This window comes from Echinops telfairi, unplaced genomic scaffold, assembly GCF_000313985.2.
Source record: "Echinops telfairi isolate 266 unplaced genomic scaffold, ASM31398v2 ScPeMD7_5592;HRSCAF=6446, whole genome shotgun sequence".
Taxonomy (NCBI): Eukaryota; Metazoa; Chordata; class Mammalia; order Afrosoricida; family Tenrecidae; genus Echinops; species Echinops telfairi.
The window spans coordinates 31,453,814-31,464,325 of NW_022109491.1; the positions used below are offsets into that span (position 1 = coordinate 31,453,814).

The 10,512-nt window shown below is 42.9% G+C and overlaps 1 protein-coding gene across 4 annotated transcripts in view; it reads right to left on the reverse strand.

The window, feature by feature from the left end:
• Window positions 1-769: 769 nt before the first annotated feature.
• The window catches only part of GPCPD1 (glycerophosphocholine phosphodiesterase 1), a 55,080-nt gene continuing 45,337 nt past the window's right edge, over window positions 770-10,512 (reverse strand). For 3 of the 4 annotated variants that reach the window (XM_045295352.1, XM_045295353.1, XM_004697846.2), the window contains 4 exons: window positions 8,335-8,471; window positions 7,783-7,918; window positions 6,802-6,962; window positions 770-2,191 (listed from right to left, as the gene is read on the reverse strand). In XM_045295352.1, the coding sequence (XP_045151287.1) occupies window positions 2,002-2,191; window positions 6,802-6,962; window positions 7,783-7,918; window positions 8,335-8,471 (624 nt within the window). In that variant the 3' untranslated portion in view covers window positions 770-2,001. Of the gene's footprint in view, window positions 2,192-5,765; window positions 5,807-6,801; window positions 6,963-7,782; window positions 7,919-8,334; window positions 8,472-10,512 lie in introns of those variants that run through there. The other variant, XM_045295354.1, reaches the window with a different exon arrangement.

Here is a 10,512-nt window from a genome sequence, read left to right on the forward strand (position 1 = left end):
CTGATGGGCAGAGAGGATGTGAGTGATGGGTGTGTGTGCAGTCATTATAAACGGTTTCAGTTGATATCCGTGCTCAGAAGCACCCCGCCTCCCTCCCTTTCCCTTCCCGCACCCCCCAGGCTTTCCCTTCTTCAAAAGCGAACTGGGGTCAGAGAGGCTGGGGGTGAAACTGACAACAAAACTAGAAACACACAGAAGCTCAGTGAAATCATGAGGAGATGGCAACTGTGTTCCAGGTTTTCTGAAGTGCCTAAATTCACACCCAAATGTTGAGATTTTATTCAGCATGGTAAAAACTGTACCCCCCCCCTCCCCCTCCACAGTCATGTCCCCCAACTGCACCCATCCCCCGCACATGCATAATGCACACTGGAAGCAGGACCATGAGGGGAACTCAGTTTGCAAACCCGTATGCAGTGGGCATTACCTGCGAGAAAGCACATGGAAGAGCCCGGTGGAATACGCCATTCCCGACCCCGGTCTCCGTTAAGTATCAGCATCGCAGATAACCACCACAGGGTTTCAGGTCTTCCCTTCGCACTATGAAGATCAGACCAAAATTGCACTGCTTAGCTTACACATAGAAAAGATAACAGCACGTAGCATCAAGTCTCAGGTGCTCTGCTACGACCCGCAAGGCAGTGCAGGCCCTGGGGAAGAGCAGGCAGTGACAGGCAGCCCTCCCCCTCCGGCTCGGCCGATGCGGCAGTTCATTGTTCCTTAGCGGCTTTACAAACCAGTGGCAGAAAAGTCACAACTTCTTCCAATGTCAGTTTATCATGAAGAAAATAAATCTGTGTCATTTTATTCAAGATACATTCTTTTTAAGTTACAGTTCTGTCCCAACAATTTGCTTCTAATGAGGGAAACCTTAATATAATCTTAAAAACATGCATATACACTTAGTAGGATCTCTACATTTCTAAATAAATTACATGCATGACAGACCTTAACCAGTAAAGAATGCCAATATAAGAATCCAGGACACTTGTTTTTCTGTATGGAGCTACAGCTACTGTACCACACACCCACAAAACAAAGCCACAGGGCCACAGCGTGGAATAGGGAGGGAGACACGTGAGCATATACAAAATGCCTGTGAACAGGCCTTGTTGATTTTTAGGGAACAAAATGGCTTCCGTCCTTGACACCTTTCTCGCTCACCTAGCACCACAGATGCAAGGACGTAAGTAAACACGTACAAGCTCATGCTTGAAAAGGGAAGCATGCATTGGAAAGTTTACACGTGTTCTACTCTACGTAACTAGGCCACGCGCACTTCTTTGTAGCACATAGTTCATACATTAAATTACCCTGCAGCATTTTGAAATTTTAACATTTCTGCAAAACAACTTTTGAAAGACTTGAGAAGAAACAGGTGTCGCTGTGTCCCCTCCCGGCGGGTCACGCAGGCGTTGGTTTGGTTAAGTGGGGAATGGCCGTAGCCGCAAGGCTCAGATGGAAGGGCAATGGGGTATGTGCGTGGTCAATCCAGGTAAAAATACATAAGTACACAGATGGCACAAAGGCGTGTGCAGTTGGAATCACCAGTGCAAATGCATGCATTTGAGGTACTGTCCCCCCCCACCCCATGGTCAGGTATAATTATGCATAGTCATTTTCCTTAAGTGCTTTAGAGATTTTTCAGACCTGATCAAATGAAAACTTGTGACAAGTGAAAATATGGAATAGTGATAAGATTTTTAATTTCAAAGAACTATGCTTACTAACAAGCATTTGTTTAACATTATATAGGTTTACACCTTTAGTGGAAAATATTCACCAAGCAATAGAAGACTGACTGGTAATTATACCTGGCCAAGTGATTTGAATATCATACTTGAAATTCTAGCAAGAACAGAAGTGAAAAAGGAAAATACTTCTTCATTATTGCTTTGTTGGACTGAGAAACCCACAGGCAGCTACACAATGTCAATGCTGAAGAGTGAATGTGCCCAGAACAGCGGTGCGTGCCCCCACGTGGCCTCTGCGCGGGGCAGGCTAAGCGTTCTCTGCACTGTTGATGCCGTTGGCATCCAGGCGGATATCAGGCTCCCCACACAAAGAGGAGGGGGCAAAGTGGCTAAGAGTGGGGCACAGACAGCTCTTAAGCTCTGGTAATTCTTGCTTCAGGCGCTCCAACTGCTCCACTTGGAATATATTTGGCTGTTCAGGCATCCAATCATATATCCTACGACGAAACAAACACAGAACACATAAAATGGCAGAATCTATCATTTCTTTGGAAACTGCTCACTTAACCCTTTCCGGAGGATTTACAGAACACTGGAACACCTATAGTAGGCAAGAGAGAAATTGAGATGGAAGGATGGACCAGTTTCTGTTTTAAAACACTTCTCTCCTGCCTCATCTTTCCATGAATCCAGAATAATAGTACTCTCCTGAGCATCCTGAGAAGACGAGCTGGATAGAAAGTAATCGAATCAGGAAATGCAATCTGCCAAAGTGAGCAACGCTTGATTTCACAGCTGGCAACACCTAAGAGGTTAGGCATCTTGCCTGAAACGCGGTGCTGTTACGTTCACACAGCGTCTACCAGTGGAGGCTCCTAAGCCCACAGTGGCGAGGCCTCGACCAGCAGGACCAGAGTTACCCAAAAGCCACAGCGTGCGGCACATGGGTCCGGGTCCACAGCAGGGGCCCGCCGGGCTGCCAGCTGCCTGACTGCTGGCCGATCGGGCACCGCACCCAGCAGAGAAAGGATACACTTTCATCGAACATGTAAGAGTCCCGAGGGAAAATTTAATAAGGTCCACAACACGGTTTTTGGGATCACACCAGAGAAGACTTTCTTAGATAAAACAGTCTTAGATAAAACAGAAAAATGAGGAGACGATAAAATGAAGAAGTATTTTGTACACTTTCCCTTAAATGCAAAGGCAGGCTAAAGGGGCTATTCAGTGCCGAGCACAATGGGCAAAACTAGACCTACAACAAACTCCATCTCTGTGTGATGGCCAGACGATACTGACGTCAAACTCTCCGACTGTCCCCAAAGAAGGAACAAAGAAACCAAATCATAAGAGAAGGAACAGAAACCACAATGGCTTCAGACCTTCCAAGAACAATGGAATTGTGAAAATGAAGGAGAAATGCTTCTAACGCTCTAAAGGACGATGGTAGGTAACACTGACTTCTATGGTCAGCTAGGAGGTTTTTAAACATGCAAGAACTCACACACATTTATGTCCCATGCTCTTCTACCTGGAAAAGGATGCTGCAGGACGTACTCCTTGAAGATGATAGTAAACCAGGAGAGAACATGGTATAAAAAACAAGATGGTACAAAAACTGGTGTTAAATAAAAAAACAAGAGAGAAAACCGTATGAGAAACAGGAGCTCTGGCGCAGGCATCCAGGGAGTGAAAAGAGGTACTGCTCAGGGCTCTGCCTCCAACGAGGCTGCTGGGTCCTACCCACCGTGTGAGCAGGGTCTGACTTCCACAGGGCTTCTCTGAGCCCTGTGCCGATTAGGCTTCCCTTACACCCGAGGAGGAGGAGGTCTGGCTTAGCAGGATGGGCTTAGCACCTGAAAGACTGTGTTGTCCATCTTCCTGAGGTGTGCCCAGTGTCTGACCCGAGGCACATGGACGTCTAGTTGTGCCAAGCCAGAAGAAACCTAATGGGTCATAAAATGAATTCAGAAGGTTCAGACCCGCGTCCAGAAGGTATGCACACGTAGTGGCTGGGGGTATTAGGGTGTTATTTTTAAAATTTGGTGCTCCAGGCACATACTTACAAAGTTATGTATACTAGGTGGTGCGATAGAATAGATTTCTGACTGAGTTGGGGACAAAAAAATCAAAAACACTGTGCTGGAGAAACTTTACATTTGTCCTCCAGGTTGCAGTTGGCCGTGCTCATAGCAGCACTGTGGCAATAGCAAGCATCTCCATGGTCAACAAGCCAAATGTCCTTGAAACAGCAGAGCACATGGCCACAGAAACAAATGGTGAAATCCATACAGCCGTGAGAACCAACAAACCACAGCCACCTGCAACGATGTGGCGTCAACATGACCAGTGGGGGAAAATAGTGTCCCTCAATTTTAAATGTCAAACTAAATAGTGTATCACTTAGGGATAGAAATAGATAAAATTTTTAAAAACCCAGAATGAAAATGTAATAAGCAGTTATGCCCACAGGGCGAAAGCAGAGAGCAGGAGAGAGACGGGCACACCAGGACTTCAACTCTTGAGGATGTGGGTGGTCTTAAACTCCGTCTTAGTCACTTACACCCAAAATTCAAGAGGAAACATTATTCAGCTTACTCTATGAGGGCAGAATGATTCCCATACCAAAACTAGGCATGAGTCTTTTGAGAGAGATAAATTAATGGCTTATCTTACTCATCCTGATTGACTAAAAAAATCCTAGACAAAAGATTAACACATTAAACTTGGCTTTGGGAAAAGGGTGAATGTTTACTCACAAAGCCATGGCTAATTATAATCTGCTGTGTTTTCATTTAATGCCTTCAGAGATGAAGAAAATTGGTTTTTGAAAGGGAAATCACTCACTCTTCACACTTCTCCTCCATTCAAAATGTCTCAAGTCAATAACTGCTCCAATCATTCCGCCCAACGTCAAAACATGATCATGAAAAAATAGAAGCAGACTATTTAGAAATATAAAGGTAATTGTCAAAAGAAATAGTCTTTTTAAAAATTGGGGGACAGGGACTCAGTCAGAGGCAATAGAAGGGATAGGTACAGGGAACAGAGAACATTTTTTTCCCCCATTATAAGCCTGGTAGGATGATCTGAATTTTTAAACTATGTACATATACCTTTAAAATTCTAAGTTAAGAAAAAAGGCAAACCAAAATCTGGGTACAAAAAAAATCAACTCTAACACAATCCACCTTACTTGTCTCACTAGACCCTGAAGGAGCCCGTTACCAAATCTTCAGCAAGCAGTCCTGCCCTGACTCATGTGCTTGTCTCAGCCTAAAAACCCCAAAAGGCAAAGTTAAGTCCCCTAACCTGCAGCTCACAGGAAACCTGGTGCCACAAGCAATGTGCTACTCCCTGAGCTGCAAGGCCAAGGTCAGTAGCTCCACTCCACCCATGAGTAAGATGAGGTTTTCCTCCACTGGAGAAAGATGAAGCTTTCTGCTCCCAATAACATGTCCAGTCTCAGAAACCCAAAGGAGCAGTGCACAGTCGCTATGAGTGTCAAAACCTACTCGCTGGCACGTGAGAGTTCTTCTTTAAAAGAATTCTCTCCTCACCACCTGTCACCTCACACACGGTCCTCCAGCGGGCTTCAATCAAGCCAGTCCCTTGAGATAAAGGATCTGACTGGAATCTCTACATCCCACAAAGCTGCCCACACATGGTCTCAGCATACTCTTTTTATCTGAAAACACTTGTAATAGTTCCCCTCCAGTTCGAAGAAAATGGGCTTTTCAAAACTTTGCTAAACCTAGTACTTCCTTGAAGTCTGGTTTTAATTATACTTAATTCATGAGGCAACGGCTATTAAAGAGTTAAGAATCATGCTGTTTGATGCAAATTTAACAAAGAGTTAAAATAGAAAAAGGAAGACACAAGAGCAGGCAGGCAGGCAGGCTGGCAGGCAGGCAGGCATTAAGTAGGCTGTAATTTAAAAACCAGATTAATTCAGACAAAATCGAGAAAAAGTTTTATTTTAAAAAAGTGATGACTCTATAAAATGAACTAAAATCCAAGGAAAGTATTAAAAAAAAACCCAAAAAACACAGGCCTGGTGGGTGCACTTACTCTTTCCTGCTGGTGCTCAAGTATTAGCAAGCCCTGAAATCCTGCAGCAAAGTAAACGACAGTACTCGTCACCCCAAAGCCCTTTAAACTGTGCAGACTGAGAGGTTTTCAATTTTACATTATAAATCACAGAAGATTACTTTAGAAGCCATAAAACATGTATTCACTAAGTCTCTGAGCAACTCCTGTGTTACAGACACTATTAAGATATACAGCAAAAAGCCTTGTTCCCCGAGGGCTTATGTGTGGGGTGTGTACTTGGGCAAAGGAGCCTGGGGAACAACTAAAGAGTAAAATATAAGATGCATAGGCTCTGGATCAGACGGTGGTGACAAGTGCGAGGGGGAAACAGTAAGGAAGTGGCTGGTGGGTGAAAAGGTGAACAGTGAGGTGGGCAGGGGGTGCACCAGGGAAGCCACTGGAGAAAGGTCAGAGAAGAGGGTTAGGAGGTGGTGGGGGCTCAACAGGGACAGCTCATATTGGGCCTTGAAGGGATGCCAAATGACACAGAAAATCACGAGAGGTTTGGAAGCGATAACATGGCTAGACTTTGGACTGAGAAACTGGCAAGTTGGAACTGTCATTTACACGGAAATCAGAAACGCTGGGGGAACAGATGCCAGCAGCTGGACAGAAGTCTGGAGGTCGGAGGTAAGGTCTGAGTTGAAGAAAATAGATATTTGAGAATTCTGTCCACGATTTGGGTCTGATCACCAAGAAAATCTGCAGAGATAGTGACGAAGTCTGGGCAGTTCCCTGCTACCCCCACCCCCACCCCAAGATGACCTAGTACATCTGGGTTAGTGCCTAGTCATCAGAAGTTTCACTTGGCTTCCCTTGTGATTCTGGTATTCTTTAAAGTTTGAAATAAAAATTTAAAAATCCAAACAAACACTGACAAACAAATGTCAACATAAGCCTCTGGATGAACTACAAAATTTTAATTCAACTAAGTCTAATTTTATTTATAATTTCGTAAGATGAAAGCTACTTTTTCCTTATCACTCCATGGAAATTTTTCATGGAAAACAGATACCTATCATAAATTAGACCATTCACTCCAAATTCCTTCAACCTCCTTCTGTTTTCAGGATCGTTGGTGTCATCTCCCCAGCAGAAGATGACCAGTCCTTTTGCTTTTGCCTCTTGGACATAGGACGGGTTTCTGAGCAGGTCTTCAGTGTGCGCGTTAATCCCCTACAAGGAGAAAAATCACTTGTCATGAAAAAGGGACTTATTGAAGGTTAAATGCTAAGTGGTCATGCTCTACTAGATTAGTGCTCTCCAAATTAGAATAGGCCGGGAAAGAAAATGCTAGACTTTATGATTTTATCTCACCATTAAAAAATTCCTTTGGGAGTGTCTACTTCTCACATATATATTCTGGCCAGTAATGTTTATTCACCAAGTCTCTGAGCAACTCCTGCATTACAGACACTGTTAAGACACACCAGGCATACAGCAAAGAGCCTTGCCCCCAAGAAGCTTACATGTGGGGTGTATACTTGATCATATATGTAGCATTCAGGTATTAGAAGTGTGTGCTCAAAAAACATTTACTGATGGAATGCTCTATCAAACAAATTAGAGTCTGATTGTTTTAGACAAGTCATAAATCCACTCACAAAACTACACAATGTATCCCTAAAAGAAAATGTTTCACTTTGCTCATTTAACTGGCAGGTTCACAAACTTGTTTGGCCAACCACTCCCTTTTCAGGAAACAAAAATTACTGAATTGCCCACTAAACAATGAAAACCTTGTGTACTGTAGCCTATAATCCAGGATAAAGTGTAGGTATCTGCTTTTGCAACTCCCACCCCACCCCAAATGTGTCAGCACCACCGGGGGTAGAATGGCCCACTTTTGGAAACACTGATTTAATGGTTTTTCTCATTTTTCTCACTTTGCAGTAAAGCCAATTGCTGGTTGACACACTTAACAACTAGTTGTCCAAAGTAAGGCAAAATCTTTCTTACGACTTCTGTATGACCTAAAAATGCAAACATAACTTACTAGTAGATTTTCAAACTGTGCAAAGCTCATTGCAATTGGAGTTGTCCGAGATCTGAGGTCCATGAGTTCAGGGTAAATGTCAGATTTTCCTTGAGTCAAAAATAATATGGGATACTTGTTCTGTTTTTGCCTAACCCTTAAAAAAAAAAGTCCATTTAAGAGATTGATTTCAACGCTGGGATACAGTAATATATCTGGCTTTGAAAATTATGAAAACATGTATAAAGGAATCAACCAACCACCAAGCAAAACAGCATGATCTCATGGCTCACACACCATCATCAACAGGCTTTTCAAAACAAACCTTTCAGCTGATGCATCACAAAGGCTAAGATACACTTTTAGGTGAGCAATATGAAAGCCTCTGAGGGCTCCACATGGGGTAAGGAGGTTTTACATGCCTGTAGGAAACACAGACTTTGAGGTTCAGGGGCCTAGTGGGCAATGGTATGGTGTTCCAGCCAGCAATGATGATAGGAAATGAAGAGAGAGGACACATCGTGTCCTGGCAGCCTTCTAAGCACATAGGGGAAAACACTGTGTATTACTTACATTGTGCAAATATCTGCATCAAATGAAGAGAACACTATTCTCCTCTTCCCAGAATTTTCTAGAACAGTTTTTAAAATTATATCCAGAAACAGGTTCATGTCGAAATATGTTGATAGGTTGCCATCCCATATTCCGTCCTATGTAAAATAAAGAGAAAAATGAAACCGATTACACACCCTAAAATCAAGTGCTAGAAAAAAATGCCCCACCCACCCACCCCAAATTTGAGTATGTCTAGTCCAACCCTTTTTAGTTTGCACACGATGAAACCAAAGACCCGGAGGATGAAATCACCTCCCACCACCATACAGCCTTGCGTGATAGAGCAATGATGGTACTTGAGTTTTAGCGAATCTTCAGAGACAAAGCAATGAGGTAGGCCACTAGTAGACTTCCATTTTAAGGTTAATAAATAAAAGCCCAAAGTCTGCAAATCTGTAGTCCACTGTGATTTTGTTATTTTCATATGATTTTTAATACTCCATAGCACAAGGAATCTACTTCATTTCAATAATACACTAATACAAAACCCCATTAATTTTAAGGAGGCATGGTGGCACAGCAGTTAATCACTCAGGACTAATGGAAAGGCTGGCAGCTTGAACCCAAGTAGCAGTGGACTATTACTTCAAAATCTCTGGTGTTGGACATATATATATAATATCCTCAACAGATAAACAAGCGGCTATCTAGCTGAAAAGTAACCAAGCCCACATGGGAGAAGCACACCAGCCTGTGTGATCATGAGGTGTCAATGGGATCAGGTATCAGGCATCAAAGACCCAGAACAAAAAATCCTATCAATGTGAATGAGGGGGAGTGTTGAGTGGAGACCCAAAGCCTAAATATCTGTAGACAATTGGACATCCCCTCACAGAACAAGAAGGAGACGAGCCAGTCAGGGTGCAGTGCAGCACCGATGAACCATACAACTTTCCTCTGGTTCTTCAATGCTTCCTCCCCAACTCCCTCCAATTTTAATGACCCCAATTCTACCTTACAAATCCAGCTAGACCAGAGGATGTACACTGGTACAGATAAGAGCTGGAAACACAGGGAATTCAGGATAGATAAACCCCTCAGGACCAATAAAGAGAGCAATGATACCAGGAGGGTAAGGGGAAGTTGGGGGAACCGATCACAATGGTCTACATATAAGCCCCTCCCATGGGGAACGAACAACAGAAAAATGGGTGAAGGGCGACAGTGGTTGGTTTAAGACATGAAAAAAATTTTTTCTAATAAATTATCAAGGGCTCATGAGGTGGGAGAAGGGGAACAAGGGCTCAAGTAGAAAGAAAATGTTTTGGAAATGATGGCAACAGATGTCCAAATGTACTTGACACACTGGATGTATGGATGGATTGTGGTAAAAGCTGTACGAGCTCCCAATAAAATGATTTTTTAAAATCCTCAACAAAGAATTAAAGCAATTCAACAAATATAAGATAACCAAGAGCCTTTCTGATACACAAATAGAATAAACCACCACCTATTAGGAAAACCTTTGTAGATCAGTTAACTACATTAACAAGGACCAGCTTTTCCCAAACAGATATGCTGACCAGAACCTCTTATAATGACACCTAAATTAACCATTCCTAACGGCCACTTCCCCTAGTCATTTTCACTCATCACCACCTACCACACCAAAGCAAGGTAACCGTTATTTTGACAGGCAGGTGCCTTAATCTGTTTTGTTCATTACTTTCCCAAACACTAGAAAACTGCCTGCTCATGGCAGCTTTTCAATAATAGGTTTTTGAGTGAATGATTAATTCTGGGACTGATTTCAAATACTTAAACCCAAACCCCTTTTCCTGGGTTATGATCATTAGCTGGAACCACCCCACAGAGACTGCTTAGGCAATCACCTAAAAAGAGATGGCTTGCTCTGGTGTAAAGCATGCTAAGTATGCCTAGAAACCAGTCGTGATATTAATGAGCCTATGAGGTACTTGTAAAGGGAAATTTCTACAATAATTCAGTAACTATTAATTTTAAGAAAAGAACTCACATTTTAGTAAATGGATAAGGTAAGCTTTGTTAAAAAGGTCCAAAGTGCCCTGTGGTTGCTGGAGGTAGAGCAGTTACATTTTGACAGACTCCATTAAAACAAAAAAATAGTAACAAAAGAACTTTCAAAACAAATCAAACAATTGGGGTGGGGAGCGGGGA